Here is a 14247-nt window from a genome sequence, read left to right as displayed (position 1 = left end):
ACCATGCAGAAATAACAGTCAGTTACATGGTTGGTGGGTTCGCGCCAAATCATTGGAACTCCAAAAGGCAGACCTTTGCGTTTTCCTTTGGTCCAGTCTCGAAGCATTTCCTCACAATTGTGGCACACAACATGAGGAGTCTTACTCCCACCTTTACATATCAAACTGGGACTGATGAAGAACTTTGTGAAGGCAATGGACAAGGACGGCATGGGATTTACTTTTCTTCAGCAGAAGTTTCCTCGGATCAGTCTGGAAAAGCTTAAGGCTGGCATCTTTGATGGGCCTCAGATAAGGGAACTTATGAAGGACTCAATGTTTGACGATGCACTGAATGCAGCTGAGCTGTCCGTTTGGTGGTCGCTTAAGTCAATGATAAGAAACTTTCTAGGAAATAACCGAAGTGCAGAATACGAGAAAGAAGTCGATGAGCTCTTGAACAGACTATTTCCCTCAGAACTGTGGTGACTTCAGTGAGGAACAGGGAGAACGTTTCCACCAGGATATTCGTGTCATGGAAGAACGCTACCAAGGCCGGTGGGATGTGAACTTTCTTGCGGACTACTGTTGGTGTTTGAAACGAGACGTGGTGGCTGCCCAACACAGGAGAAAGTCACTGAAAAGGCCCTTCATCCATGATTAGATTTTCTGTAATATATCCTCTTTATCTTCTGAACTATGCAAGAAAAAATTATTTCCTTTGTCAAGAATTGTTTTCCAAAATTAAAGGGAATAAATAGCACTAAATGGCGTTTTTAATTATTTTTACCGCCTCGTATCTCAAAAACGTGACCTGATTGAACAAAATTAGTGTGATTTTTAGATTCTGCATAGCAAATTATCCTAGAATCAGTTATCAGATGCTTTACCTTTGAAACTTCGCAGGCCAGTGAATTACACAGGGGAACACTTTTTCAGTAACTTTGAGTTGCATTGGATATTTTAACGGATTTTGCCACAGATCAACCAACCATGGTCATTGTAGTTCAGAGCAGACAGTAGCTGATCCATGTTGTCATGAGTTTCTTTCATTTGCACCGAATGACCGATTGGAATTGAAGAGTATTTATTTCCGTTGTGAAGGAGGACTGCCTTGAGACTTCTGCTGGAAGAGTCGATGAACAGTCTCCATTCAGTAGCAACATAGTCCAGCCCCATTGATTGAATCAAACCAGCAATGTTGTTGCAGTAAACTAATGACGAGTCCTTCTGGGTTGTGAAGAACTGTCTAAATTCTCTTTCACGCTCTCGGTACCAAAAGAATGTTGTCTCAGGTGCTAGCAAATTTTTCTCACGAAGACGAGAACCCAGAAGCTGTGCTGATTCCTTTGATAGGTTTAGATCCCGTGTCAGGTCATTGAGATCTGCTTGTGTTAGAGGCACTGGCCGGTCATTCTCTTCTGGCATGTATTCTCCACCCTCTGCCCTGTCTAGTGCGTTATCAGATTCCGATTCAGAGCTAGATTCCATTGCAACATCTGGCTCGGGAACGGGTAGGCCTGGACCATGAGGGACTGGTCGTATGGCAGACGGAACATTAGGATACTGAATACAATGCTTGTTCTTGCGGTTGACTCCTTTAAGATTAGTCATGCAGAAATAGCAGTCTGACACATGATCTTTACCCTCTCTCCAAACCATTGGAACAGCGAATGGCATACTCTTCCTTTTTTTATTTCTCCAATCACGCAAGTTCTCGACACATGTTTTGCAGCTAACATGGGGTGCAAATGGCTTGTCCTGGTCCCCAAGCTTAACTCCAAAGTAAGCATGATATGCCTTCTTCACAAAATCAGTTATATTTGCTAGTCGACGAGGAAGAATCACATTACCACATATGTAGCAGAACCTATCAGGATGATTTGTGCATTTGCGTTCCATTTTCTGTCAATCTAATGTGTCCAAAATAGAAACACAAGAAGCACAGATTCTTGTAAAAAGCACAGATTCTTATAAAATGAGTCACATTGATTGGAGATCACACTTTTCTAAACCATTTTCAGTTTCAGTGTTGTCAATGCAGTTTGTCAGTGTAGTCAATGCAGTTTCAGTTTCAGTTTCGGTTTCAGTTTCCTGAAAGTAAACAAAAACATCTTTAGGTTTCAGTATCAGTTTCTGGGTGCTACAGTATAATTTTTATGCAAAAAAAATAAGAATAGGCTATACCTGCAGCCTCGTTTTCCTTATACTTAGTACTATACAAGGCCCAAAAGTCGCACTTCTCATATCTCAAAAACTAGACCTGATCCAAGGAAATGGATGGCATTTTTTGATTCAGCGCACCAAAAAACCTATAAATCACTTGAAAAACCTTCGACCTTTGAAAAAAAAAAATTAAACGCAGGCCAGTGAATTGATCCATTATTTATTTTTGTATTATTGTTATTTCCCTCATGGGAGGTGGGGCTAGGTCGCATTTCAATTCCTTCGTCTCAATGCTGTGTATGTGTGTGATTCACCATTGTCTTGAATCACGTGTTGGACTCGTGATCGACAGCTATTTCCCTCTCGGAAGAGAGCTCAGAACTCATATATGACCAATGTCTGGGTAATGCTGTGACTTTACACGCACACACACACACACACACACACACACACACACACACACACACACACACACACGGTTGGAACAAGTTAGATGAGAAAGTGGTGTGTGCAAAAACAATACATGAATTTAAAAATAGTTTAGATAAAATGAGATATGAAGACGGGACCCCACGAGCATAGCTCCCCTTCCCGTAAAATACAACTAGGTACAACTAGGTAAATACACACAATTCCCCACCCACGAGTTGGAGTAACGATTCGCAGCGCAACGATACTGAAACTATTTTAACCCTGGGTGGGATTCTAACCCGGGCCGTTTGTATGTGTGTGTTCCATTGAAGTCGACAGCAGTTCAGCTGTCAATGTTTCGGCCTACATTGATATGGGTACAAGGTATTCTAAAATCCATGTAAGGTTTCTCTAGACATCTTTCGGCCATCAATTGGCCATCTTCAGGAGTATTACCATTAGATGAAAATATAGTTATGTAGAGAATTTTCCCCACCACTGCCACTGGTGAACATGATTTGGATGTATAGGCCAATGCCTCTAACAGTGAACCGATTGTTGGAAAAAAAAAAAAAAAAAAAATGTATATATATATATATATATATATATATATATATATATATATATACATACATATATATATATATATAAGAAAGACTAGCAAAAACAATGTGGAAAGCAGCAATGAAATCTAACTTACGCGGATAGTGAAATTCTTTATATTTACTTCTAGGTTAAACCTGCATCCTGATAGAGAGATAGTGTTATCTTGAATGGAGAGTGGAAAATAATCTACAAATGTAAGTAAGAAACGTGAAAAACAATAATATGCCGGTCTCGTATGATGTGCCTATTAACGCCAGATGGATTGATTACATTTTTACATTGTATTCGCATTTTTCATAGTTCAGTAACATTAGCAAAATAAACATGTTCTTTCTAGCTATATTTAGTGTAAAATCTCATACAAGTTGTAAAATGTCCATTCTCCATTCATGTAACATAAGCAGTATCAAATCCAATGTAGCGCGCGCCATTCAAATTCCATGAACTTATGGTATTTTGCGGATGTTCGATGATTTGTCGATTGCTATTTACATCCATGCACCGTCTGATATTGCACAAACGTGCTAAGTATTTGTAGTGTGAATCCCGACATGGAAAAAATAGGGTTTGTGATGAAAATGTAGTTTGAAAATCTCAATGATGTTGATGTTCTTAGCTTGTCATGTGTAGGTTTATTTTTCAGATATTCGTATGATTGGAAAATTGATAGAATATTAAAGTCAGGAGCAGTGAAATGCAAAGATTTGTAGAGAAACTGCTGGTGTATATAATAAATACTTTCTGAGATAAATTTTCATTCATAGACTCATTTTCTAAACATTGGCTGCGGCGGATGGCAACTCGACGCCGCGCCGCGCCGTGTGGTTGGTGTGAGTTGTGAGTTTCGCGCCATTGTGGACGCCATACTGGTGAAAACAATTAATCTAGTTGAAGGAAGAATTCTCTATCCGGGAATTTAGGTATGTGCTTCAATCTTGAGAAACTATATAGTATGTAAAATTATTGTTACTTTATCAAAGTAATGCACTGATTTAATTCGGGATTGAATAATTGTGGAAGGAAGAAGGGGCGTACTACAATAGGAAGTGCATTTGTCTAGTAGTTTACCCGTACTATATGAAGGATGACTTGTTCACGCCGGTGATAGTTTTCATTAGTGATTGGTTACTTTTGAATTACTTTCAAGCAACAATTTGTTAATTGTAACCATATTTTAGGTGAATATTTTTGAGGTGGTTCTTAAATGGCTATTTTGAATTTTCAGATGCTAGAAATACGAAAGTGATACACACACGCGCGCACATCATATATGATCTCTGAGCTCTATTTCGGGAGGGAAAATAGCTGTCGATCATGAGTCCAAGATAATGGTGAGTCACATACATACGACGGCGGTCCGGGTTCGAATCCCGCCCAGAGCTGAAATAATTTCAGTGTCGCTGTGCTGCAGGTCGTTACTCCAACTCTTGTGGGCGGGGAGTTGGGCGTGTAAGGTCACAGCATTACCCAGACATCGGTCAAATATTAGCTCTGAGCTCTCTTCTGGGAGGGAAATAGCTGTGGATCATGAGTCCAATGCATGATCCAAGACCACGGTGAATCCCACACACTCACATTGGCAGGGAGTTGGGGGTATGCGCATGTAAGGTCACACCATTACCCATAGATCAGTCAAATATGAGCTCTTAGCTCTCTTCTAGGAAAATAGCTGTTGATCACAAGTCCAACACGTGATCCAAGACCATGGTGAATCACTCGCACATCAAAACAAAAAATGTAGTGAGGCTAAGGATAAAAGAGACAAGGTGGACAATTTATAGTTTCACCCAACCAACTATTTTGATATGTGGCTTATGTGATTCTGGTTAGAAATGTTGTGATATGAATGATGGTTTACATCATATCCATCGCAAATGCGTACTTTTCAAGTAATTAATTATTGAAGTTATGCACTTATGCCTACATCTGGTCCCCAACGATCTGGGGGGACCTGTGGGAAATCAGGGTTTTTGGGTGGGGAGCACTAATAAATCGAGAAACGTGTTGCAAAACAGGTATAAAATTAACAAGAACACATAAAATATATATAAAAAAACAAATTTTACCTTTGAGGTCTGGAGTGTGGTTGGCTAACGCGAGCGGTAGCCATGTTTGTTTACCAACGATTGAAAATGTCACTATGTCTGCTACATTTGGCGAAGGCCACTCCACCCACACAGGAGTTGCTAACCGTAACGTAACCTAACCTAACCATTCGGTTTGGTTAGGTTACATTACGTTAGGTTTGCATAGGTTAGGTTATGTTAGGTTTGCTTAGGTTAGGTTACGTTAGGTTTGCTTAGGTTATGTTGGGTTTGGTTAGTTCAGGATAGGTTTGGTTAGGAAAGGTTAGGTTACATTAATTTACGGTTAGCAGCTCCTGCGCAGGTGGAGTGGCCTTTGCTAAATGTAGCGGATATAGCGACAAATATTTCAAATCGTTGGTAAACAAACATGGCTACCGCTCACGTTAGCCGACCACACTCCGGACCTCAAAGGTGAAATTTATGTTTTTATATTTTTAATGTGTTCTTGTTCATTTTATACCTGTTTTGCAATGTGCATTACTCGATTTATTAGTGCTCCCCACCCAAAAACCCCGATTTCCCAAAATTTCCCCATATCGGGAAGATGTAGGCAAAGTGCAAAACTTCAATAATTAATTACTTGAAACGTATGCATTTGCGACGGATATGATGTACACCATTGTTCATATCACAACATTTCTCAGCAGAAACACATAAGCCACATATCAAAATCGTTGGTTGGATGAAACTATAAATTGACTGACAAAGCTTGGAAAAGATGGAAAAAAAGAGCAAATGGCAAATATACATCAAACTAAGAAATTATGTAAAAATATGTAGAGATGAAAAGAGAAACTATGAAAGAAATAATAGAAAAATCCAAGGAACAACCTATTTTACAGGTTTGTAAATGGTAAACTTAAAAATAAACTAGAAATAGAAAAGCTGCGCCAGGAAAATTATGAATATACAGAAGAACTAGAAATGGCTGAAATTATGAGCAATCATTTCAAATCTGTATTCACAATTGAATATTCACCAAACTGTGAGGGAATAGAGAGAAATCCCCCCAATGAAGGAAATAACTGTAACAAGGAAATTGGCAACCAAATAAAAAACCTTGATGTCAGAAAATCACATGGTCCAAATAGAATTGCAAATTGGATACTGAAAGAATGCATAGAGAAGTTAACAGACAAATATAATTAGATACCGTATTTTTCGGACCATAAGGTGCTTCATACCATAACTCTCACCCGTAATTTGTTATTCCCCATCCTTACATAAGGTGCAGCTGGTGTCGTCATCGGATAATCATGCTTATGTGAGTGCATTCAGAACTGAACATTTTCATTGTTGAATGAGAAAAATCGGTTGGGATTTAGCAAAATTACAAAAATAAATGATATATTTTTTATTTTGGTCAGTGAAATCGGACCACCTCCATGGATGGTCTGCCCTACCAATACCCCTAAAAAACAACAAAGACACGTTACAGGAATTGTGGGGAATAAAACCAGCATTAGCAGTTTTATTCTAGGAATTCTCTATTCACTTAAAAACACAAGATTACAAATGAAGGTAAATTTTTAGTTTCGACCATGGGCGCAATATAGCAATAGAAGATTAATTATTAATTTTGTCAATTGTAATGTATCAATGTAAAATGCAATTTTGTGAGCGGAAAAAAAAAGTACTAAAACAGTTTTCGTAAGTAATGAAGTCTTGTCGGACGAATGGTACGCCATGTTTGTTATGATAGATGCCAATGTTGAAGAAATGAAAGGGTGATAAATTCGTCTAACCTAACCTGTGTTTAATAAATTGTTACCTGCAAATTAAATGTCATCCGGCTCGTCCTCGTTGTCGTCGTCGTGAGAGACGTTGGTGGGCTTTTCAACCACTCTCTCAGCTTGCGGGGTATACAAAGTTCCAATGCTACCGACTTCGTTCTTTAGCATATTTGCATGTAGCCCTTTTTTTTTTTTTTTTTTTTTTTTTTTTTTTTTTTTTTTTTTTTTTTTTTTTTTTTTTTTCTCTTCTTCTTCTTCTTCTTCTTCTTTCCCATTTCCGCCCACATAATTGCATATTACGTTGATACATTTTAATTTACAAAATTAATAATTAATTTTCTATTGCTATATTTCGCCCATGGTCGAAACTTAAAAAATACCCAAATGACTACAGTCGGAGTGGAGCGAGACTAGACCAATGTAAAATGGCTGTCTTTGTTGTGGACGCTATCATGTCATAGCCATGATAGCGTTAATGAATGCGGTGGCATGGACTCAAAAACTGTTGAAGTTTTTGCAATTTTCTTGTCAAGATACATGCATCTTGGTTATAACTTGGTTGTAACTTTTGCTAGGCCTATGCACTGTCGCCGTCGGCAGGCTAGCTACGAAATGTGTGAAAATAGTATGTCACTGTCCGGGGCATTTTTTTGCAATGAAACCACACATAAGGCTCGCCACCCAATTTTGGCAGATTTTGCCCGCGCCTTATGGTCCGAAAAATACGGTGCTCAAAGAAGGAAGGATACCACAGGACTGGAAAAATGCAAATATTGTACCAATATACAAAGGAGGAAATAAGGAAGATCCAACCAAGTACAGACCGGTCTCCCTAACAAGCACAGTAGCAAAAATATGTGAAAAAGTTATCAAAAGTAGATGGGTTAAACATCTGGAAAAAAAAACTATACACACATGTATGAGATTTACAACCCTACTTTTCTTGTTGCTTTAAGCAGTGTCTAGTCCTCAGGTTTCGTATCATAAAATCATGTTGTATTGACTGAAAATAGGTGCTGATATTTGACATGATAGTGCTGTATCACATTAGTAATATCAACTTCCCAAGTTATTATATAATGTAGACCATGGTTCAAAATATATTTTATAAGAATTTCTTCCGTATTAAGATTATTTTTGGTAAAATTTTGGAAGTGCACACCTATGCAATATAGTAAAAGAAAATTAGATACTAAATTTGTAAATTATAATACATGAATGTAATATATGTTATTCTTGGTGGAAATTAATAATGGAAAAGGTTGCTAAAAGCTATAAACAGACAAACGTGGCCACTTTGGTTTGTTGAGATATTATCTTTGTTTTGGTATAGGTGGAGGCTGAAGAAATTAAATTTAAAGTAATGAATTTGTCTATTCTAACCTACCTAACCTAACCTGCATTTAGTAATGCACCTATAATTCTAGAGGTCATCGGGGTCATCATCATCATCATCATCTCCGATATCTAATCTATCAAAACAAAGGTGTATCTAAAGGAGTTGAAGCGACTTCATTCATTTCTGTATAGGTTTTAGCAATGTTTTCTGATATTGATTTCCACCAAGAAAAATGTTTATTATATTGATGTATTATAATTTACAAAATTAATATTTAATTTTCTAATGCTATACCACAGGTGTGCACTTCTAAAAAAAAATTATTATTATTTTTAATAGAAAATAAAGGCAGATAGTAATAGTCACTATATTTATGGCAAAATGAAAGTATTTGATAACAAAAAAAAAGCAGAGTGGAGTTATTGAAAGGACTCCTGATGGAGATTTGGTTAAGTTGCCAGAATATCCGAAAGAGCTTGCCAAGATTGTAGATTTAGGGACTCCTGGCAATTTAGTTTAATTAATTTGTGGTTCTGTAGTAATATATTGTAGCTCCATCCCTTGAATATGAAAAATCTTTATTAACTTCCTACATTTTATACACAAGAACTACAGTGCAGTAGAACTGCAGATAGTGGTACATAAGTTAAAGAAAATATTTTATATTCATGTTGGGTATGAGTTCTGTACATTGGTATTGAAAGTAGTAATGTTGGTGTGGGGTCATCTTGGCCCATTTACTCGACAAAGTTGGCTCATCATGGCTAGGTAGTAGATGAATTTATCATACTTTAATTTCTGTCACCTCTACATCTATGAAAACAAAGATGGCACCTAGAGCAGCTGATAGGCTGAGCTGGCTGGCAATCAGAATGTTTTAGATCATGTGTAGTGGAACAGGAACTAATAAGCACAATTACAAATACTTTTTCTTGGTCTTCTACAGGTCACAATATTGAACTGATTGAGGGACTTGCTTAGCAGAGACCTTTACAATGTAAGTATATTAGTGTGATGCATCTTCAGGTAATGTATTAATATGTAACAAGTTGAAACTGGATCAATCGATCCATTGCCATTGATTTTTCAGAGGAGGTCCACAGTCCCAGGGAATCTTACCATAATCAATAGGCTGGCTCACAGTTCACTCAGAAGGTTTTGTAGTGACATTTGAATTGAAGTGCAAGTTAATGTTTAGTTGTTCTGTGGTGCAGAACAAAATATAATGATAGAATGGACCCATACCATTGACCATTTACACAAGAGCATCCTTGTCATGAAATGTCACAAAAGGAATACTGGTACTAAATTGAAACGCATCCCACAACCTGCAACCCAGAAGGGAAAACGTTGGGGGACACTAAGTCATACCAATTTTCCTTGTGGTCACCATCCAACTTTGAAAACATAACAACTCAAGTGTGAGACACCATATACCCTAGATGCCTACACCACAGTAACTAAGGTCTCATTAGTGGGTAGGGGTGGGTTGGGTATGGTTTCTCTATAATCAATCGGCTCCTGGTCTCTCTCTCTCTCTCTCTCTCTCTCTCTCTCTCTCTCTCTCTCTCTCTCTCTCTCTCTCTCTCTCTCTCTCTCTCTCTCTCTCTCTCTCTCTCTCTCTCTCTCTCTCTCTCTCTCTCTCTCTCTCTCTCTCTCCCTCTCTCTCTCTCTCTCTCTCTCTCTCTCTCTCTCTCTCTCTCTCTCTCTCTCTCTCTCTCTCTCTCTCTCTCTCTCTCTCTCTCTCTCTCTCTCTCTCTCTCTCTCTCTCTCTCTCTCTCTCTCTCTCTCTCTCTCACACACACACACACACACACACACACACACACACACACACACACACACACATCAACTTTGAAAACATAACAACTCAAGTGTGAGACACCATATACCCTAGATGCCTACACCACAGTAACTAAGGTCTCATTAGTGGGTAGGGGTGGGTTGGGTATGGTTTCTCTATAATCAATCGGCTCCTGCTCTCTCTCTCTCTCTCTCTCTCTCTCTCTCTCTATCTCTATCTCTCTCTCTCTCTCTCTCTGATGAGAATGAATATGAAGCTTCACTTAGAAGCTTAGGTACATCAGATGAGTGAAAGTTCATCTGATGATGGCTATTTGCTCTCTAGTGAAGAGGAGGATTTACAACATTGGTGTTGACATGTGCCAGAACAAAATATGCCTCCTCCACTCCACCACCATGCTTCCCATTCACTGGAAATCCTGGATTATCAATTGTAAAATAAGATATAAAGAAGAGTAAAATAAGTATGGAATTTCCCTTTACTTTCGATTCTAAGGTTGGAGAAAATACAATAAATAGACGAGAGATCTTGTATTTGCTGGAAATGGTATCTTCAAAATAAATTTTTGAGTAAAATATTTGTAATAGATAAAAATGAAAGTTATATCCATAATTGGCATAAAAAATACTATAAAAAGAACCAATAAAATTTTTGTCTGAAAATTAAACTTTTCCTAAAAAAAAAAAAAAAGTTGCTGGGGAGGGAGTTAACAAGAGCTACCAAATGCTCTATCCCTATTATTGTAAGCAGGTGATATAGAAATTGTCCCACTAATACAATACAAACAACAGACCAAGTTTCTTCCCAGAGAAATTTTGGTAGGGTCCAGGTAATGTTGCCACCCATTGTCAGGCTTAGGTTTCCAGTTAGTGAAACTCAGGCAGCAATTGTTATTATGTTCAGACTTTCAGGAAAAGTACAAATCTGTAGTAGCTTATGGATTCAAATGTGGGTTTGCATAAAGTACTCCCTCATTATCGACAGGGGTTACGGTCCTTAAAGTGCCAGCAATAATAAAACCATTGATACCAATGCAGTCATACTGGTAACTATAGCCCAGCATGGGGCTCCCTTGTCAAAATGTGTTGTATGGACTTCTAAGTATTAAAGAATTTTTTCTTTATAAAGTATGCTGAATGATTATATAGATATAAAAGTATAAGTAATGATGTATAAAAAAAAAAAAAGGTAAACTTCCAATTCCATTAGTGAAGTGTTGATGAGTGTTCAGTATGACAGTATCCTCGGTACACTATAGTATCCTGATAGTGTAGTATACTGTATCATTATTGTCCACAATTCTTAGTAGGCCAGTAAGGTCTTGAGTTTATTCCTGACTAGTTTCGCAGGTATGCTTTTTCAAAGGAATGGGTTTACAAACTGGCTGTGGGCATTATATACATGGGGTGGACCTCACTACCTCCTCGTGTTACCATAGTTGGTGACGAGTGTGAACATTACATTGTGGCTAATGTAACAATGATGAACTTTTACAATTAAATATGATAACACTAATAACAAAGAAATTATTAATAGTAATTGTATCAATAATAATAATTGATAATAAAAATGAAAATTTAAATATTTAAATATATATATAAAAATGATAATGATAATAGTACTAATAAATACAATAATAATAATAATTCCTACTCCACTTACGTCAACCTGTCAGAATGTCTCAACAATATATATATATATATATATATATATATATTGATAACATAACTGGTGTTAAGAATGGTTTGGGATTTGAGGGAGAAACAATGACTAAAATTTCTATTTCACTTGATGTGTAAATGGAAATTGTAATATCTTGTATTTCCATAAAATCCCAAACCATTGCTAACAAATCATGTTATGAATAAATATATATATATATTACAGGTGAAAAATGTAATCACACATTTGTCAATAACGTAGAAACCACTGTTGGAGTAGAAAAGACTGGAAACGGAGAAAAGTGGTAGAATCTACGATCATTGAATTTCAGCCCAACATGAATATTTCAAAGGGGCAATGGTCCCCGGACATAATGTCCGGACTCTTCATCTCCAACTTAGTGAAAGCTCATTTGCCTCCTGACCTCACATACGGAGTGAGAAGAGGGTAGAGATATCTTCCCATGTTCCCCTTTCTTTTGTTAAGGGTGCTACTTAAACAGCACGCCCTCTCTCTTATTTGTATCTACTGAAGAGGATTGCAGTTTGCAATCGAAATATATAGATTCCCCGTTTCCAGTCTTTTCTACTCCAACAGTGGTTTCTATGTTATATATATATATGTAAAGACAGACAAATATGGAGGTGAGGTGGCAAAATGAAACGTTAAGGCTAGAGTATGGAGCTTTATTCAGAACCAGACGTTTCGACCTGTCCACTGAGGAAGGCCCAAGAGGTCGAAACGTCTGGTTCTGAATAAAGCTCCATACTCTAGCCTTAACGTTTCATTTTGCCACCTCACCTCCATATATATATATATATATAATATTCCATAAATAGATAACCTACAGCAAGACAGATCACCATGCATAGGTCATTGCTAGATGAGTCAACAATGGGGGTTTCCCCAGACCATGCCAAAGGGTGACATTTACTATAGTGGCAAGAATACAAACTAGGCAAGCTTAGGTGTGCATGATAGAAGTATACGGTATGGTAGAGTAAGTTGGACTTTGCCTTAGAAATACTATTAGATAATATAAGGAATATTTCCATTGGTGATCGAAACTGTCGGTAACGAGGGAGTATTGTACTGCATTAGCAAAACCAGTACACATCAAACCATATGTTAATGGATAGCATTTTATTTTGTTATATTTTTTGTGATTCCCCAAGGTATAACATACCAAGATCCAGAGGAAGAGGTGGAGGAAGGGGTTTCTCAAGAGGTGGACCACCTATGAGAGGGGGAGGAAGAGGTGGAAGCAGCCGTGACTACTATGGACAGGGACGACCGATGCATTCAGGGCCACGGCTAGGTCCAGGATCAGGACAAGGACAGGATCCTGATCGCTTGCTGTCGGCTCTTGGACCAGAAGCTAAACTAGCCTTGACGCAGGCACTAGTTGCCACTGTTTTAAATCAGGTATGTAACCTGTACTGTGTGTCATAAATTTATGCAGTGAAAGATCAAACTGAAAGGGAACTGTTATTTTATGATGAGACCATAATAAGGGTTGTGTGTGTATTACAACTTTCAAGTAGCTTTTTTTTTAAGCTGCAATAAATCCTTATTTGATGTTTTGGCTCTAAAATGCCATGGCATATGGAACAATATAAAAATCACATCCATACTGACTGAATTCATAAAGATAGCATTGATGTAACGTATACAAAGGCAGAGTTTCTTAAACTTTATTGACCTCTGCACTCCCTAGTCAGGTTTACATAGTGCATCAACCATTAACATTTAGTTACGTGGACTTTGGTTGCTATTATTCAATGAGGAAGACTTTCAGCATCCAAGGTGAAGAAACCCTGCCTTAATTCCTGTTGTGTGTATTACAGGAGGGACATGAGGGGCGCAGTGGAAGCTATCGAGATGATAGAGATGGCTCCCATCGCAGCTATCGAGATATGCGTAGAGAAGGGAGAGGCGGATACAAGGTACTGTTTAAACAGCTTTTACACAAGCGATGACCATCAACAGAGTATAGTTACCTACTTCATAGACCATAGTAGTTGGTGGGACTGTGTGCAGGTGGATCTGTATAGTTTTTTATATAAATGCATACTCGTGTATGTATATGTACACACAAAAAAATGTGTGTATGTTTATACATACATATAGACATACATTAATGGTTCAGCTGTGTGGAGGTGTATAATTGTGTGTGAATGTGCCTATGTATATGTATACATAGAATTGCAATATTCATACATGTTACACCAGCTACACCAACATGTACAAATGTATATTGTTACAGTATTTACAGTTGATGCTGTAGCTAAAATGGAGCCAGACAGGATCCCTAGCTACTCTCCACATTCTGTAAACCACTTAGAGTCCCTGCTGTGGAGGGCAGATAGTATACATTTAAGCAGATATTGCTGTTGTCATCACCTACTCAGGAAACTCTTTAAGTTAAACAACACAATTGAATGGCAGATGCCTACATAG

The 14247-nt window shown here is 37.8% G+C and overlaps 1 protein-coding gene across 4 annotated transcripts in view; it reads left to right on the top strand.

The window, feature by feature from the left end:
• Positions 1-3944: 3944 nt before the first annotated feature.
• Positions 3945-14247, top strand: part of LOC143028356 (uncharacterized) — a 34326-nt gene continuing 24023 nt past the window's right edge. For 2 of the 4 annotated variants that reach the window (XM_076190307.1, XM_076190304.1), the window contains exons 1-4: positions 3946-4082; positions 9268-9318; positions 12963-13212; positions 13635-13733. In XM_076190307.1, coding sequence (XP_076046422.1) covers positions 13642-13733 — 92 coding nt within the window. In that variant the 5' untranslated portion in view covers positions 3946-4082; positions 9268-9318; positions 12963-13212; positions 13635-13641. Of the gene's footprint in view, positions 4083-4322; positions 4341-9267; positions 9319-12962; positions 13213-13634; positions 13734-14247 lie in introns of those variants that run through there. The other 2 variants (XM_076190306.1, XM_076190305.1) reach the window with 2 other exon arrangements.

The sequence above is a fragment of the Oratosquilla oratoria genome, chromosome 9 (assembly GCF_046742065.1).
Source record: "Oratosquilla oratoria isolate Oo_2021 chromosome 9, ASM4674206v1, whole genome shotgun sequence".
Classification (NCBI taxonomy): Eukaryota; Metazoa; Arthropoda; class Malacostraca; order Stomatopoda; family Squillidae; genus Oratosquilla; species Oratosquilla oratoria.
This window is presented reverse-complemented; position numbering and strand designations above follow the sequence as displayed.